The following is a 17,717-nucleotide window of genomic DNA, read 5'->3' as shown; positions in this document are numbered from 1 at the left end:
TTTCGGTCCCTGGCCTCACTCAGTGGGTTAAGGATCCGGTGTTGCCATGAGCTGTAGCGTAGGTCGCAGACGCGGCTCAGATCCTGGGTTGCTGTGGCTCTGGTGTAGGCCGGCTGCTGCAACTCCGATTTGACCCCGTAGCCTGGGAACCTCCATATGCTGTGGGTGTGGCCCTAAAAAGAACAAAAAACAAACAAAATTAAAAATTACATAGAAGCAAATAACAAAAACAACAATCCAAAATCTATAGGATGCAGCAAAAGCAGTTCTAGAAGGGAAGTTTATAGCAATACAAGCCTACCTCAGGAAACAAGAAAAAAGTGTCAAACGACTTAACTTTACACCTAAAGCAACTAAAGAACAGACAAAACCCAAGGTTAGCAGAACGAAAGAAATCATAAAGATCAGAGCAGAAATAAATGAAATAGAAACAAAACCACAGAAAAGATCAGTGAAACTAAAAGCTGGTTCTTTGAAAAGCTCGACAAAATTGATAAACCCTGAGCCAGACTCAAGAAAAAGGACTCAAATCAATAAAATCAGAAATGAAAAAGAAGTTACAGTGGACACCATAGAAATACAAAGGATCATAAGAGATTGCTAAACTATACGCCAATAAAATGGACAACCTAGAAGAAATGGACAATTTCTCAGAAAAGTACAATCTTCCGAGATGAAATGGAAAAGATGAATGGATCGATCGTAAGTACTTAAGTTGAAAACAATAATTTAAAAACTTCCAGGAGTTCTTGTCATGGCTCAGTGGAAACGAATCTGACTAGCATCCTTGGGGGTGCAGGTTCGATCCCTGGCTTTGCTCAGTGGGTTAAGGATTCGGCGTTGCTGTGAGCTATGGTGTTGGTTGCAGATGAGACTCAGATCTGGCGTGGCTGTGGCCATGGCATAAGCCGGCAGCAACAGCTCCAATTCGACCCCCTAGCCTTGGAACCTCTATATGCCATGGGTGCAGCCCTAACAAGACCAAAAAGAAAAAAAAAACTTCCAAAACTTTGGCTTCACAGGCAAATTCAATCAAAAATTTAGAGCAGAGTTAACACCTATCCTAAGACTATTCCAAAAAGCTGTGGAGGAAGGAACACTCCCAAACTCATTCTATGAGGCCATCATCCTGATACCAAAACCAGACAAAGACACCACAAGAAAAATTATAGGCCAACATCACTGACGAACACAGATGGGAAAATGCTCAACAAAATACTAGCAAACATAATCTAACGATACCTGGAAAGGATTGTACACCATATCATGTGGGATTTATCCCAGGGACGCAAGGATTTTTCAACAACCCCAAATCGATCAGTGTGATACACCACATAAACTGAAAAATAAAAATCGTACGATCCCCTCAATAGATGCAGAAAAAGCTTTTGACAAAACCCAACACCCACTTCTTTTTGTTTTGCTTTGCTTTTTAGGGCTGCACCCGCAGCATATGGAGGTTCCCAGGCTAGGGGTCCAATCGGAGCTACAGCTCCAGCAATGCAGGATCTGAGCTGTGTCTGTGACCTACACTGAAACTCACGGCAATGCTGGATACCCATCCCACTGAGCAAGGCCAGGGATCCAGCCCGCATCCTCGTGGATACTATTCGGATTTGTTTCCACTGCACCACAACGGGAACTCCCCAACACCCATTTCTGATAAAAACCCTCTAGAAAGCGGGTCCAGAGGAAACCTACTACCTCAGTATAACAGAGGACACACATGACAAACCCACAGCTAACATCATTCTCAATGGCAAAAAGCTGAAAGAATTCCCGCCGATATCAGGAATAAGACAAGGAGGTCCACTCTCGCCACTACCATTCAACATAGTTTTGGAAGTCCTAGCCACGGCAATCAGAAGAAAAAGGGAAAGGGGTCCAAATTGGAAAGGAAGAAGTAAAACTATCACTGGGTGTTCATTTCTTTATTTTTGCTAAGAAAGTTTCTAGGTGGCAGGTACTGTCCCCTGGAGGACATGTCCTCAGCAGACACAGCCAAACTGTCCCTTCTGTTTTTGTCCCGCTGTGCCAGCCCCACTGCCTGCCAGTTCTCATCCCTTCGGGCCAGAGAAGGTCCTTGGCTTCTCAGCCTGGGTGCTGGCAGCCCCCTCAGGAGAGGACCCAGGCTCCTTTCATCATGGCTGCTGAAGAGCAGCCTCAAGGAACGGGGCCCTCCACCCCAGTGGCTGGAGCGGGCCTCCCTTTTCCCTAAGAGGGGAGCACGGGCAAGGGATGCAGATAGCCGCCTCCCCTCCCTAGGGGCCGCAGGGAGGACGGCGGGGAGTATAAGCACTGCCGGTGGGGCCCCCATCACCGTGGGCCCCGGCTCGGGACTGCTGGGACGCCCGTCCGCAGTGTTAGGCCGGCGGGAGCGCTGCACTGTGATGGGGGGGGACCCGACCTCCACCGCTACCGCCCTGGCGGCGGGTGCTGGGAGGCCTGCTTGGCTCGCTGCCGCCGCAGCCGCACAAACCCCTGGGCCTCGCGATCACCCTTCCGGCTCTCCAGCAGCTGCAGGACTGGATCCCCTGCGGAGAGAGGCATTTGGGGTCAGACCGGGGGAAGCGGTGCCTGGGGACGGCCGGGCTACAGCACTGCCCCGTTCTCTGGAAACAGGATGGGCCCGCACTGGCCAAGTTCACTAGACAGCCTGACAGGAAGAGCTGCCTTCCCCGCCCCGGACACTCAGACCCAACTGCAGCGCGGGCTAACGCATCAAACAAGCCACTCGTGCCTCATCCGAAGAAGAGCAATCACAACACCTGCCTCTCTGGGTGGTTGGGACCCAGTGCCCACACTGACCCTCATAAGTGCTCCAACACAAGACCGGCCCTCCTGCCAAGCCCGGGGGCTGCTCTGCAAGCGTGTGCCCCCCACCTCCACCCGTCCCAGGCAGAGGGATGGCCCCTCTCCCCAGGCAGCTCGGTAACTTTATCCCACCAGAGTCGCGCACACAGCCTGGCTTAAACCTCACTGGTCCTTGGTGGATCCTGAGGTCACGGCAGCTCAGCCACCATCCTGGCTCCACAGGCCTCCACCTCCAAGGAGGCTCTCCTCCAACCCACCTTGGCCTCTGGGCGCCCTGAGCCTCTACAGGCTGCCCCTCCCCTGCATCCCAGGGCTGGGCCTCTGCGCTGCCCCAGGGCTCAGGCCTACCGTTGGGTGCGGGGTAGGTGAGGGGCAGGCGGGTCTGAGGCACCTCGCCAGGCTCCTCGGTCCCAGTCAGGCCCGGCACGGAGTGCAGCGGCAGGAAGGCCTCCCCTTCCAGGTCGTCAGCCCCCAGCGTGTCGTGGTCCAGCACTGTGAGCAGGAGGCACGCCCCGTCCTTGCGGCAGGGCTCGGCAGGCACCAGGCTGGGCGGGGGACAGAGCCGGCCTCAGCTGCCTGCCCCACATACTGCCACTGCCACCCACCCCCGCACGGCCGGACAGCTGGGGATTAGGACTGCAGATCAGCTCGGCCTCATGTGCCTTGGGCCACGGCGGTGATGCCAGCTCTGACTGGTGCTGTGACCCAGGGGGCCTGGGTACCCAGGCCTGCCTGCCTTGGGGGATGGAGGACCTCAGGGACGGGACCTTTCCCTGGGAGCGAGCCTCTTAGCCCAACACATGGGAGGATTCTCCCAGCAGTCCTGCTCCACCTGCAGGGGAGCAGGTTTGAGGCCTGTGCCAGCAAACACTTGTCCCAAGTGTCCCTCCCTGGGACACAAACCCGCTCATCTCAGGGCGCCCCTTGGCCCCAGCTGGGAAGAGCAGGCCTCAGGCGGGTCCAGGGCGGGGACGAGCGGCGAGCGTGGGGACCACTCACAATTCAAAGGTCTCATCAAACAGTGGGTGGAGGTCCTTCTTGTGCTTTTGGGTCTCCCGAGGGGCCAGCTCAGGGAACACGTGCCTGGGCTCCAAGGTCAGCTGGACAAAGGGGTCGCTGGAGCCTGGCAAGTGGCCCATGAGGGGACAGTGACCAAGGGTATCCCGGCCCCAAGTCCAGTCCCCACCCCAGCAGCTATGCCGCCTCTAGACGAGTGAGCCCCCAGGGACTCGGGGGACCAGGGTGGGGACAAAGAGTGGCCAGGACAGCCTCCACTCACCATTGGAGTCCAAGGGCAGCAGGCTGGAGGCGCTGAGCAGCTCCACGCGCAGCTTCTGCTCGGAGGCGCGGTAGGAAGCCTTGACCGTGACGGCCCCGAGCTCCTCGGAGGTGGTTTCCGCCTGTGGGTGGGGCACAGGGGCAGCATCAGCTGGGGCCAAGCGGGGGAGGCGGGGCTCCAGGTGCGCAGCCGGGAGGGAGCCTCACCTGCTGCTGGATGCGGCTGCAGAAGTACTTCTGGATGAGCTCCCGGCTGGAGGCTGCCTGCAGCTCCAGGTCCCTCTGCAGCGCCTGGGGATGGGCCATTGCTGAGGACTCACCTCTGCTGTCACACTCACCCACAGCCCAGCGCTGCCCTTCAGAAGTCACAGCCAAGGCGGGAGGCGGCAGCGAGATGTGGAAAACACTGGGTGCCGTGGGGCCACAGGCAGGCCTGCCCGCCCGAGGCCCGGACAGGGTGGGCCCCGCAGGTGTTTCTCACCGCCGCCCCCGCCCCAGCCATTTAGAAGAACCTCACACTTGGTTTAAGGCTCTGCTTTGCCTCTTAAATTGCTTTTTCGGCTGTGCACCCTCGGCATGTAGAAGTTCCCAGGCCAGGGATCAAACAAGCACCACAGCAGTGACCCCAGCCAATGACAATGTGGAACCCTAACCCACTGGGCCACCAGGGAGCGGCCTCAATTATCACTGTTTCTGTCTTTGTCTTTTTAGGGCCACTCCCGCGGCACATGGAGGGTCCCAGGCTAGGGCTCCAATCAGAGCTGAAGCCGCCAGCCTACGCCACAGCCACAGCCACACCAGACCCGAACCGCGTCCGTGACCTACACCACAGCTCACGGCAACGCCGGATCCTTAACCCACGGAGCAAGGCCAGGGATGGAACTCGCAACCTCATGGTTCCTAGTCGGATTTGTTTCCACTGAGATTACACGGGGAACTCCATCCATTATTTTTTGGGGGGCCTACATTTTCATTTTGTGCCGAACCCTGTAAATTAGGTAGCTGGTCCTAGATAGAGGTGAGGACAGGAAGGCAGGCTGCCCCACGCCACCAGCTCACCAAAAAGCCCCTACCTGGAAGGTGGCCGTGTGCAGGGCCTCAGGCGGCAGACCGCAGCCCTCGGCGTAGAAGCAGATCTCCAGGTTCTAGGGGGCGAGACACCAGCGGTGACCCCAGGCCATTCTGCCACCGAGGTCACTGTTATTGTCACCGGTATTATTACCTGTAGTGCAATCTTCAGCCTGCGGGAGGCCAGGGGACAGCTCCGCTGGGAGGCAGCCACCTCCGCCAGCACCATGAGCGTGTGCGTCCAGAGCAGGGTCAGAAGGCTGGGGTGGGGTGCGCAGGGGTGCCGGATACAGGGCGGGAGGACGGAAGAGGAGGAAGTGGAGATGCTCTTGAGAAAGAGGGGGCTGCGCGGGGCCCAGCCCCCCGCCCCCCCCCCCACCTGCTTCTTGGGTGGGACCGGGGCCAGGGCTGCAGGCGGGGGGCTGCTCTCCTGAGGGAAGGAGGGAGGGGGATGGGACAGACCATCCCGGGCCTGCCCAACACGGCTCATAGCCCAGGGAAGAATCCTTCTCAGCAGGATGAGCAAACCCCAGCAAACAAGGGGCGGGGTGGCCCCCCCATGACAGAATCATGGGTCGAGAAAGGAGCCAAAGTGAGTAGGATCTCCGCACACAGCGTGGAAAAGCACCTACTACCTGCGGGGAGAGAAACGGCAACTGGGCCACAGTCCATCCTAGTAGCGACCTAAAATAACTGAAATTTCACTTGTCAAAGCGGAGTCAGGCAAGCAAGTACAAAAGAAGTGTGATTAAGAACGTGGAGGGTTCCTGTCGTGGCGCAGCGGAAGCGAATCCAACGAGGAACCATGAGGTTGTGGGTTTGATTCCTGGCCGCACTCAGTGGGTTAAGCATCCGGCGTTGCTGTGAGCTGTGGGGTAGGTCGCAGACACGACTCGGATTTGGCATTGCTTCGGCTGTGGTGTGGGCTGGCAGCTGTAGCTCCAACTCGACCCCTAGCCTGGGAATCCCCATATGCTGCAGTTGCGGCCCTAAAAAGCAAAAAAAAAAAAAAAAAAAAAGAACCGAGAGTTCCCTACAACTATAAATGTAATTAAATTCATTCAGTTAAAAAAATTTAAGGGAAAAAAAAAGGTCAGTTCCTTTGGGGGAAAAAAAAAACAACTGGGAGTTCCCATTGTGGCTCAGCCATAACAAACCTGACCAGGATCCATGAGGATGCGGGTTTGATCCCTGGCCTCACTCAGTGGCTCGAGGATCTGGCATTGCTGTAAGCTGTGGTGTAGGTCAGAGATGTGGCTCGGATTCCCACGTTGCTGCGGCTGTGGCGTCGGCTGGCAGCCACAGCTCTGATTTGACCCTTAGGCTGAGAACTTCCATATGCTGCAGGTGGGGCCCTAAAAAGCAAAAAAAAAAAATTAATTTGGTCAACATACTTAAGAGCTCATTAGGTACCAGACACCGTTCCGACAGCTCTGAGGCAGTGACGGGTAAGTAATGCGCTTGTCTTAGTGCAGATTAAAGTCTGTTTTGTGGGCAAATCAGAGCTGAACCAATGGCATTCTATGGCCTATGATACAAAGAGGGTGGGCTTCCAAGGCCGGTGCCCCACGGGAGCGGAGCAGAACTCTGGAGGCCGGCACCCCCGTGTGGAAGAATCTGTCCTCGTCCCCGCCACCGTCGTGGGGGCCGCTCACAGTCATCAACCACTTCCTTTGTCGCAGGCGCCAGGCTCAGCGCTTGACTCATTCAGTCCTCAGCAGAGGCCAGAACTAGGGTCATCCGCACAGAAGACTTGAGCAATCTGCTCGAGGCCACCCACCAAGCAGCAGTGGAGCTGGAGTCTGAGGCCTGGTCGTGCAGAGCCCGTGCCCTTGGCCGCTACCCCCTGCTGCCCAGTGGCGGGGGAGGGGGGGGCTGCTTTAAGGCAGACCCTAGGAGGAGTTCCTGCCATGGCTCAGTGGTTAACGAATCCGACTAGGAACCATGAGGTTGCGGCGTTCAATCCCTGGCCTTGCTCAGTGGTTTAGGATCCAGCGTTGCCATGGGCTGTGGTGCAGGTCGCAGATGCGGCTTGGATCTGATGTTGCTGTGGTGTAGGCTGGCAGCTGTAGCTCTGATTAGACCTCTAGCTCAGGAACCTCCGTATGCTGCGGGAATGGCCCTAGAAAAGGCAAAAAGACCACAACAACAAAAAAAAGACAGACCCTAGGAGTTCCTGTCGTGGCACAGCGGAAACAAATCTGACTAGGAACCATGAGGTTGCGGGTTCGATCCCTGGCCTTGCTCAATGGGTTAAGGATCTGATGTTGCCATGAGCTGTGGTGTAGGTCACAGACGCGGCTTGGATCCTGTGTTGCTGTGGCTGTGGTATAGGCCAGCAGCTACAGCTCCGATTAGACCCCTAGCCTGGGAACTTCCATATGCCAGGGGTGCAGCCCCAAAAAAAGAGAGAGAGACCCTAACTAGAAGTTTCTGTGGGCTGTGGGAGAGGAACACCAGCTGCCTGCAACCTTAGGGAGGGCAGAGGGGCCAGCCGTCTCCCAGAGACGTAGCCCAGGGCTCGGGGAGGAAGGAGGGACAGGCAGGGTTCAGCTCGGCCGAAGGGGAACAGGACAGGTGGTGAGCGCCCAGACCCTGGGAGCGAGCATTTCAGAGAGGCTGTTTGCACCCGCCCCTGAGGAGGGAGGGCAGGTGGGCGGAGGGGGGTGATGGGGGCGCCGCGGGGCAGGCGGCTGCGGCAGACCTGCTGAAGTTCTCCTGCACCAAGTTGGTGTTCATGTAGCAGAGCTCCACCTCCAGGAACTTCATCAGGGGCAGAATGGCCTGGGGAGGGGCGCAGCACGTCCAGCTCTGGCCCATTCCGCTGCCACCCCCTTTCCCTGGCCCTGACCGGGGCAGGAACCCGGGCCAGGAGCCTCGGTGCATATATTTGGAAGGTTTGCAGAGCTAACCCATGACCACAGTCCGCTCCAGCCACACTGGCCTCCCCTATAGCCCTTGAACCTGCCGGGCACTGTCCTGCCTCAGGGCCTTTGCCCATGCTGTTCCCGCCTATAGAAATCCTCAGAGCTCCTTCTCTGGCTTCCTTTAGATCCTGACTCAGCCGTCGCCCTCTGACTAAGGCCTTCTCTGGCCACTATCTAAAAACACAGTCCTCTGACGCTCTCCCATCTCTCGTATGTTTTATTTTTCTCTTTAGCAGCTATTGTTATTGAAGCTGCCGTGTGTGTGTGTGTGTGTGTGTGTGTGTGTGTGTGTGTCTATAAACACACAGATATGCACGTATAGTTCTGGTTAAAGCTATAGTTCTGCTCATATACACTTACTTAGCTCCTCTTTCACCTGCCCTGCTAGAATGTAACCTCTAGCAAGCCAGGGATTTTTGTCCTGGCGTTCACTGACATATACTCCCAGGGCCTAAATCAATACCTGGGACAAAGGGGGGGCTTTAATAGTTGATGAATTAATGAGTAACATTCTCCCCAAGCAAAGGTGTACATTACTGTCCCTGGCGACAGATGAGGAACCTGAGGTCAGCTGGCCTGAATAAACAGGACAGCCGTGCCAGTGGGAAGGCTACACGCCCAGGTCTGCTTGCTGCAAAGTCTAAGGCCTCCCCCACAGCAGCCCCCACCGACTGTCACTGCTGGGAGAAGCCATGGACTCACCCAAGCCCACCCTCAGCACCCGAGGAGGAAACTGAGGCCAAGAGGGAACATTCCTTGCCCAAGTCTGGGTCTGGAGGACTTATCGCTGACACCCCCTGGCCTTCAGCCCCCTGCCCAGCCCAAGCCCCTTTGCAATCCCTGACCCCACCGCTGGCAACGGTTGGCGAGCAGGGAGAGCCACTCACATCCTCAGGCAGGACAGACTCCTTGATGCCCACAAGTTTCTGGATGTGCTTGGCAATGCCCACCTCAAGCTGGAGACACAAAGCAGCAGAAGAGAGGTCAGGGTGTGACTCGGGGAGTCCAGAGAGGAGGTTTGGGGCCCGAGTTTAGGTTCAGGAAGGGGAAGGAGCTAGACACTGGCCCAAGTCCTACTGGGGTGGGGGGGGGGATTTCAGGCTGAGGATGGCTGGGGCGGGGTCACTGTGGGTCAAGCAAGTTACCTGTTCGGCTAAGGTACGGACTCCAGTTCGAATCTCATGGCCCAGCCCAGCCAGCGCGCTCTGCAGCTGGGCATGCAGCGTGTTCTGCAGCTGCCCCTGCTCCAGCACAGCCACTACCCGCTGCTCCAGCGCTTCCCAGGCCAGCTGGGTGGGCAGCTTGCCGATCACCAGCCGCAGCTGCTCCATGTTGTTCACCACCACACACAGCTGCAGGCAGCCCGGGCACAAGGATGCAGGGCTTTCTGAAGAGTGCCAGGACTCCAGCCCCACCCTGGCCCGGCCCAGCCTCCAGCTCTGGCCCTTACCATGTTGGCTGCCTGGCCTTGGTCCTTCTGGCCTGCAGAGAGCTCACGGGCCCGGGCCTTTATAAGGCTGCAGTACACGAGGGCCAGACGGCAGGTGTCCTGGGGTAAGGAGAGGACGGTCAATGGGGGAGGAGTGTCCAGGGGGGCAGATGGGAGGGGGCACAGGAATCTCAGGAGGATTTAGGACACAGGCTCTTAGAAGTTGCCAGGGTGAGAAGGTGGGAGACATGGTGGGGTGGGAACGAGGCTGCACCTCCACGAACTTGACAGTGATCATGAAGGCCTCCTCCGGGTCAGGCCAGTCCAGCTGCCGGGCGGTGTGGCTGATCTGGGCAAAGCAGGTGGACAGATCCACAGCCGACGTGCTATGCTTGGTCAGTTCACCCAGGGGCACCAGCTAGGAGATGGGGGTGGGCTCAAGACTTTGCTAAATTCTGCCCCTCCCTTCCTTGCATCTGCAAACATCCAGAGCTCAGACTGCTGGCAAACACAGAGCTGGCCAGGCGGCTGCAAGGTGAAGAAGCAGGGCTCTGCCCAGAACCCCCCGGCCGCAAGAATCAGCCCGTAAAGGGAAGCCACAGTTTACCCCAAGTGTAACAGGAGGCAGCGTTTTGCACCTAAGTGGCTTCAAGAGCACTGCTCCACCAGGTTACCGCTTCTGCAGGTGCGAAAGGTCTGGCGGAGGCCCAAGCCACACCCCCAAAGGCGGGACTCCGCCCCTAGGCCAGGGCCCCACCTTGTCCATCTGCACAGCACGCTGCACACGCGCCAGGGCCACACTGTACGTCTTCTGGAGCCAGGAGGGGATGGCCGGCTGGAACCAGCGGTGGAAGCCGTCCAAGGCCAGGACTCCATCCCTGGGGAGAGCCAGGGTCAGCCTGGGAAAGCCCGGGGCCACTGCGGGCTGCGGCCCCTCCTCGCCCAGCAGCCGTCGGCTTCCTACCTCTCCGAGGGGACCGGGCCCAGCCGGCAGAGGTCCTTGAGGCTGACGTAGAGCTGGAACAGACTCTCGCCAATCTCCGGGGTCACGGCGTCGCCCATCGCCGCCGTGTGGTCCTGCACTCGCTTGGCCACCTGCGGAGGGAGAGCGTGGTGGGCGGGGCTCAGGGCCGGGGGCGTGGCCTGGAGCCGCGGGGGAGCCTCACCAGCCACTGCAGCTCCTGGAAAGCCACGGAGAAGAGGTCGATCTTGAGGACGCTGGAGGAAAGGCAGCGGGCGTGACCTGGCGGCACACAGCGGGGGGGGGGGGGGGGGGGCCTCTGGTCCCCATCCTGAGCCCAGGCTGCTTTGCCTCCCAGCCCCGCCACCCGCTCACTTGTGGAAGATCTTGTTCCATGTGCGCTGGCACTGGTGCAGGTCGCCAGTGATGTCCTGTACCAGGCTCAGTAAGGCCTTGGCCGCCTCCAGCAAGCCCTGGCAAGGACAGAGGTGAGCCAGGCAGGTCTTCTCCCGGCAGGCCTGCCCATCCCACCTCCCGCCACCTGGCCCAACACCCTCACCTGCACCATGGGCTGATGGTGCTGCTGCTTCAGGTGGAACCATTCAACGGTGCCAGTCTGTGGGCCGAGAGGCAGTGAGCCAGGAGCGTGGCTTAGGCCCAGGCCCAGGCCCGTGCCCTCCCCGCCCCCAGGGTGGGCACCATACTCGCAGTGCCTCGGTCACCAGCTGGGGCAGGGGGGTGCTGTCGGGGCACAGTTCTCCAAAGGCCTTCATCTTGCACATCTGTACCAGGACCCTGTGTGGACAGAGAGCCGCGTCCAAGATGCCCGATGCCCCGACGGCCCCCTCACTCCTCCAGCAGGCTTCCCCGCCCCAGAGGTGCCCCAGCTGTTCCCCCAGCCCTGTGTCCACCGAAGCAGGGGAAGGAGGAACCACCGACCTGAGGAGAGACTGCAGCCGAGCTGGGGAGTCGGAGACGGAGAGGGGGAAGACAGACCGGAACCTCCGGATGAGGGAGAGGCCGTAGGCCAGCAGGGAGTTGAACGAGGTGGCCAGCTCCTCCAGCTGCGGGGCCAGGAAGGGGCTGTGAGGCGGGGGCTGCTTTGTGGGGCCTGGAGTGCCGCTCCCGCTCCCAGAGCCCTGCCTGCCCAACACCCCTCGCCCCACTCCAGCCCACCTGCTCTGCCTTGAGCCGGCCCTGGATCCACTGGTACTCGATGCTGGTGATAGGGTACAGGAGGCAGCTGCTGGGGAACTCCAGGCTCTGGTAGAGGCGACTGTAGGCCAGCCACTGCCTGCGGCAGACAGGAAGCCCTCAGCCCGGCCAAGTGGGGCACCTCCCTGCCCACAGGTCGCCTGGCCTGGGGGGAGGGGGACAGCGCCTCCCCCTGCCCCCTAGCCTCCTGGGGATCCCCATCGACCCACTGAGGCTGAAATCCAGCGGCTGAAAGTAACTTGCAAGATTTTGTTCCCACAAGCGCTTTTCAGATGGGTACATGAATGGCCCATCTCTTAAATTCGATGTAAAAACTCAGAATTTCTTAGAGTTCCCTGATGACCTAGTAGTTAAGGACTCAGTGTTGTTACTGCGGTGGCCCAGGTTCAAGCCCTGTCCTGGGAGCTTCTGCCTGCCACGGGCACAGCCGAAAATAAATAAACCAGGATTTCTTGCTTCTTTTGGAAAATTAGATGTAGAGGCTTGAGCCCTCATGTCCATGCGGCACATGTCAGCTAGAACCATGCCTTTCGTTTGTTCAGGGATGACTTGACAGAGGTGGCTGAGCCAAGCTAAGCGGGAAGGCGAAGGAGCCCGGGGGGAGAAGAGCAGCCCAGGAACACACCTCCACCACTCGGGGACACAGCGGCCACCTGCACTTCCTGCGGGAGCCCTGCCGGCAAACTCGACCCTCGCCATGGGTGCCTGGTCCAGTCTGCAGCCTCGCCTGCCTTCCCCACAGCTACCCAGGAAGACCTACCTCGGCTGGTCCTGGGCACTGCCCTTCTCTGCCAGCCTCCTTTCCATCCCCTTCTCAACTGCCCAATGTCAGCCAGGCCCAGGGCAGCACCCACCCTCTCTCCCCCTGCTGGCAGCACCCAGGCTATGCCTCTACCTCTCCTGGGCATTGAAACATCTATGAACTCCTAGGTGTCTTTCCTGGCATTTCCATAACCTAACACGGCTCTGGGCATGTGCCAGGCCCTCAACATCAGTGCCCAGATTTGTTCAATGGCCCTGGGGCTGGTCCAGGGGTGGCAAACTCAACTGCCCGGAAGGACTCAGGTAATGTCAGAGAGTGAAGCGTCTGGATGGCAACCGTGCCCCTGGATGGGGGAGGCCACGTGACTCGACTCTGACCAACCGCAACCCAGCAAGACCACAGCCTGGCGATTCCAGCACTCCTGTTTCCCAGGAAGCAGAAGTGTCTCTGCACGGGAAATCTTCAGATACTTAAAAGTCGGCAACTGACTCTTAAAATACACAGTTGCGCCCCAAACAGCAATCTCTTGAGGGTTAGACTCCACTGCCAGCTTGTAGGAGGGAGAGGGTGCAGCACAGACCCTCGGAGGCTCTGACTGGGCTGTGCACTCACGCCAGGGACCGGTGGAAGTCGGATAGGTCCTTCTGCGTGGCGTGGAGGAAGAGGATGGTGGCAGCATGGGCACTCAGCGACCCATCCCAGGAGGTACTGCCTGCCTGAGGGGACAGGCAGAGGGCTGTCAGGACCCACAAGCAGACCCTGGCCCTGCCCTGCCCTGGGAGGGCAGTACCTGGTGCTGGGTGACCTCGTGGGACACGAGCTGCTGCAGCAGGTGGAGGTGCACGGTGTAGCTGGGCTGGGAGCGGCTGGCCACGGTGGCTCTCTGCAGGGGGCAGGCCTGGCCGTGAGCAGAGGACCCTGCACCCGGTCAGTCCGCGTCCTGCCCACCCAGCCGAGCCACCTACCCGCTTGTGAATGAACTGGAACTGGAGGTGGCACTGACCGCGGTCTGGGTAGGTCTCCGTGCAGGGCTCCAGAGGGTACCACTGGTCCTCCCGGCAGTGCAGGTCCTGGCAGGCCGGGCAGGCAGGAAATGCCCACGCCCATGAGCCGTGTGAGCCTCGAACAGTCGGGAGCAGGAGAGGCGATGCGAGGCAGACCCCAGGCTTGGTGCAGACCCAGAGCCCCGCTCTCGAAGCCCTCCTAACCCCAACTCCGTCTCTCTCTCGCCCGGGACCCCTTCCCCGCCGCACTCACCTGCAGTCTCAGCACCACGTTCCCCAGAAAGTCGTCCTGGCCTTTGTCCTTCCGGGCCTCCTTAAAGATCCTGTTCCAGGCAGGGTCCCATGAGGGACAGGGGCCAAGAGTCTGCCTGGGTCAGGCTGGGATCTGCCCCTACCTGCGGCCACCTGGGCGACAGAGCCTGCAGCCCAGCACCCAGCACCTGCTCAGCTCTCACCTACGAAGCCCGTGCAGATCCGTGAGCTCCCCGAGCTTCTGTCTGACAGACTCCACGGTGTCCAGGTCCCTGGCGGGGCAGAGGTGTGAGTGGGAGGCAGAGAGGGTGTCCTGGGAGCCCCCCGACCCCTTTCTGCCTCCACCCCTCCCCCCTTCTCTCCCTCATGCCTCCGGGAGGGGCCTGCCCCTCACCACATGTCCAGATGGAAGCTGGCGTTGTTTATGTCCCCAAACTCTCTGCAGGGAGAAACGCACACGGCTGAGCGTCTTGGAGGGCTAGAGCCCCTGGCCAGGCCACAGGCTACCCCAGCCCTGAGCCTGTCCCCCAAAACTGCCATCCCCAGTGTCACCACTGGCACATCTTTTCCTGCAGCCTCTTTCTCTCTTCCCAGTGGCAGCGCTCCCTCCTTTAAGTGTGGTCTTCAGCCCTCGCCCCCAGATGAACCCAGGTGTACCCTCTGCACTCCCCCCCAGCACGCGGCTTTTTGTCCTGTCTGGCCTCCTGTCTGTCTCCCCAGCTTTGGGAACAGGCTCCTCCTCTGGCCAAGTCCAGCCCAAGCCCCTCCCCGAGCCAGGAAGTCCTGCTGACCTCCGGGATGGAGGGAGCCCCCACCACCCCGAATGGCCCCAGACAGGGTGGGCGCTGGGCCTGGGCCACGTACAGGATGAAGGTCTCGTCCCAGACGGGGTTGAGTGTCTGGGTTATGACTTGGGTGCGGTGGGTCTGCTCCTCCGGGATGGTGTGTCTCACCACGGCCTTCTGCCGACGCCGGGGCCCGGGGCTGCCCCCTGGCACGGCTGCCCCCTGCTCGATGATGGCCAGCAGGCAGTAGGGGTCACTGAACCCTGGGGAGGGGGGGGAGGATGAGGCAGCCTGGGCGGTGGCCATCACCCTCCTCCCTGGCAGGGGGCCAGGGGGTGGGGGTGGGAGAGCCCCCAATCCGACCGCAGACGCTGAGGGCAAGGGGCTGGCGGCGCCGGAATGAGCCCCAGGGGACTTTTGGGCGATGGGCGCTCCCATCCAGAGCTCTGGGACAGGCTGTGATGGGGAGAGGAAGGAGCCAGGAAGAAGGCCCCCAGGGCGCCCCCATCGCCAACTCACCACTGACATCCTTGCCCAGAATGCCTTTGGCTTGTTTCACCGTCGCTTTCAGACAAAATACTGGCTTCTAGAGTGACAGGAGGTGGGGCCTGAGTCTCAGAGGGAGCCGGGCTTCCCAGCCTCCCTGCTTGCCCGGGATGGCTGGACAGGGGGTTAGTTACCTCGAGCTCCTGGACCTGCTGCAGCATCTGCAGGTGCTCCTCGGGCTCCATGTGGAAGGCCTGGTGGGGTAAGAGTGTGGGAAGCTTGGGGCACAGGCAGGGGTGGCCAGGCTGCAGGGAGGCAGGTGGAGTGGGGGCTGGGCTCACCTCCTGCAGGTATCGCAGCAGCTCAGAGGACTCCCCCACATGGTTGGGCTCGGGCTGACCCAGGCGGTACAGGACAGTGTAGAGAGCTTCCTCGTAGAGCAGGGCCCGCTGAGACACAGCAAGGTCACCTCGGGAACCGCCATCCACTCCCCACAAGGGCTGGGCCCCACCAGCCACTCCCAGGACCCAGAGCACCTGCCCAAAGCGGGGACCAGGGGAGGGGAAGGGAGGTGGGGAGTGGGGGAGACCCACCCTTGGCCAGCAGCCCAGGAGGTTGTTTGGGAGGATGCAGAGCTGCTTCCCAGCCCCTCTCTGCACCCCCCAAAATGCTCCGATTCTTACCTCTTCAGAGGAGAAGTGGTGGGATGGAGTCTCAACCTGGGGAGCAAGGTAAATAGACAAAGTGTCCCAGAGGCCCGGACTGGGGCTTGGACGCTGCAGGAACGGCTCCTCACAGATGGGGCCCAGGCTGAGGGCGGAGGGGCCCCGGCCCCCAGCCCCCGGCCACACCAGTGCCGCGCACCTGTTCCTGCAGCAGGCCTTCTGGGGGGCTGGCCTCCAGGGCGCCTTCCTCATCCCCCGGCCTGCCGAGGCTGGGGTCCATTGGCGCTCAGCTGCCCCAGCAGCGTGAGCTTGCGGCACCCGTGGCCCCAACGTCCCTTCCTTCCCCAGAGGAAGCAGCGCTGCTTATCGGCGGCCCAGCTCCGCACCCCAGCGGCGGAAGTGAGGCCCAGCAGCTGAGGTGGGAGACTGAGGTCATGCCAAGCAGGGCTGGGGGCTGCTCAGCTGCACCCCGAACTGCCAGCCCGCCGCAGAGCCACTCCCGCCCCGATGGCGCCTTTGGAGCTGGATGAGCAGAGGACGGGGAGGGCATGGGGCACCCGAGGGAGGGGGCTCAGGGAGGCTCAGACCCTGGACCGCGGCCCGGGATGGCCCTGAGAGCACATGGCAGACCCTCCTCTGCTGACCTAGAAGGCCCCGGCGGGGGGCTGGGGGCTGGGGGAGGGCGGGGAGGGGACCCCGTCCTCAGCCACAGCCCACAGCAGGCGGGGCGCCTGCACCCAGAGACGCGGAGCCCCACCCAGGCCTGCTCTTCTTCCCTCTGCGGTCCCTCCTACCTCCTGAGCCCTCGGGGGCAGGGGATCCTGCAGATCTCTGACCCTGCGGCGCCTTATCTTGATGGCCTGTCGCAAGAGCGGGGGGCGCCGCTGCGAGTGGGGGAAGAGCGTCGCCATGGTGGCCAGCCAGGCCCTTCCCCGCTGGGTGAAGATAGCAGGGCCACAGGGTTACGCAAAGAGCCCAGGGCTGCCACCCGTGCCAGGGGAGGGGGAAGGAAGGGCGGGTCGGGGGAGGGTCAGGTCGGGGTTTCACCACCTCCCAGGCCCCTGCACCTTCCTCCCTCCCACGGACTGGATCCCGGGAGGAGGAACTCGCCTGGGCTGGAGGCCCAGGGCGAGCCGGTGGGCGGGCCCGGCCCCTCCCCACCCTCCCACCGAGCCCCTGGGCGGGGGTCAGGGCTGCCCAGCAAGGGGGGTCAGGGCAGGCGGGCAGCAGCTCCCCCCCCCCGTCCAGGTGCGGTGCCCTGGGAAGCCAACCTGGCCAAGGAAGGTCCTCACCGCAGCCTTCCCTGAACGGGCCTCAGAAGCCGGGGCTGGGAGTGAGTGGGCACGGGATGGGGGCTCCAGAGAGGTGCCTCCTCAGCGGTCAGCCAATTGCTCAACCCGCTCTGCTCCACAGGTGACATTCCACCGAGGTGACAGGACCAGGCTGTGCCGGGTAGGGCCAGCCCCAAGGCCTCTGCTCCCGCCCCCCCAAGGATAGGCAGGAGAGGGCTCCCTTCAAATGCCCTTGTAGGGGGTTTAGCCAACCCCAGGAGCTGCTGGGCGGGGCTGGCCAGAAGGAAGAGGCTGGGAGGCCGTGGGGCTTGCCTCTCCTGACAGGACGACTTGGTCCAGAAGGGACTGGAAAACGGACACCTCGGTGCTGGGCTGAGCGCCCCCACATCCAGGCCCTTCCTCCAGGTCAGGCCCTGGGAGTGCAGGCCCCTGCGTGGACTGTGGCTATTTCCCACCCTCCCCTAGCCCCAGGCACCAAGGTTCACACGGAAGGTGGCACCAGGGCCTCGCCCAACCGGCTGGCCTTCACAAAGGCACTCTGTCAATGCCACCGCCTCCAACACCACCTCCCACCCAGGGCAGCTCCTGGGCTGGGCCAGGCCCCAAGGGACTCGGTGGGTGGGCACAGTTGCTGAGAAACTGCCCCGGAATAAACCCGGGAGAGGCCTTAGCATCCTGGGCCCAAATGGACCAAGAGAACAAGGGACCCTCACATGGGAGGGAGCCCGTCTCCCAGAGCCACCACCCCTGGCAGCCAGCCAGGCAGCTCCCCTTCCCC

General features: G+C 60.9%; 1 protein-coding gene across 18 annotated transcripts; it reads right to left on the bottom strand.

The window, feature by feature from the left end:
* Positions 1-1,916: 1,916 nt before the first annotated feature.
* Positions 1,917-17,094, bottom strand: UNC13D (unc-13 homolog D). Of its 18 annotated transcripts, none has more exons than XM_084983552.1 (33): positions 16,919-17,094; positions 16,442-16,582; positions 15,666-15,701; positions 15,324-15,431; positions 15,177-15,236; positions 15,016-15,082; positions 14,576-14,759; positions 14,106-14,150; positions 13,915-13,983; positions 13,713-13,782; positions 13,421-13,575; positions 13,246-13,338; positions 13,068-13,171; positions 11,654-11,767; positions 11,417-11,541; positions 11,182-11,272; positions 11,037-11,093; positions 10,853-10,950; positions 10,683-10,734; positions 10,481-10,611; positions 10,274-10,394; positions 9,791-9,934; positions 9,538-9,636; positions 9,233-9,439; positions 8,975-9,043; positions 7,865-7,944; positions 5,315-5,420; positions 5,166-5,237; positions 4,300-4,383; positions 4,094-4,214; positions 3,814-3,937; positions 3,163-3,359; positions 1,917-2,534 (listed from the first exon to the last, which is right to left on the bottom strand). In XM_084983552.1, the coding sequence occupies exons 11-33, from the start codon at positions 13,560-13,562 to the stop codon at positions 2,416-2,418; spliced, it is 2,550 nt and encodes an 849-aa protein (XP_084839678.1). In that variant the 5' UTR covers positions 13,563-13,575; positions 13,713-13,782; positions 13,915-13,983; positions 14,106-14,150; positions 14,576-14,759; positions 15,016-15,082; positions 15,177-15,236; positions 15,324-15,431; positions 15,666-15,701; positions 16,442-16,582; positions 16,919-17,094; the 3' UTR covers positions 1,917-2,415. The 18 variants fall into 18 exon arrangements, with proteins under 18 accessions (XP_084839678.1, XP_084839668.1, XP_084839682.1 ...); XM_084983542.1 differs by having other exon boundaries at positions 11,654-11,771; positions 13,421-13,525; XM_084983556.1 differs by having other exon boundaries at positions 13,421-13,525.
* Positions 17,095-17,717: the final 623 nt, after the last annotated feature.

The sequence above is a fragment of the Sus scrofa genome, chromosome 12, assembly GCF_054392235.1.
Source record: "Sus scrofa isolate SSC_HxYL_T2T_F1_AM1 chromosome 12, Sscrofa_HxYL_maternal_Yorkshire_Landrace_v2.0, whole genome shotgun sequence".
NCBI classification, from domain to species: Eukaryota; Metazoa; Chordata; class Mammalia; order Artiodactyla; family Suidae; genus Sus; species Sus scrofa.
Note: the sequence above shows the minus strand (reverse complement) of the source record. Positions and strands in the feature narration are given on the sequence as shown.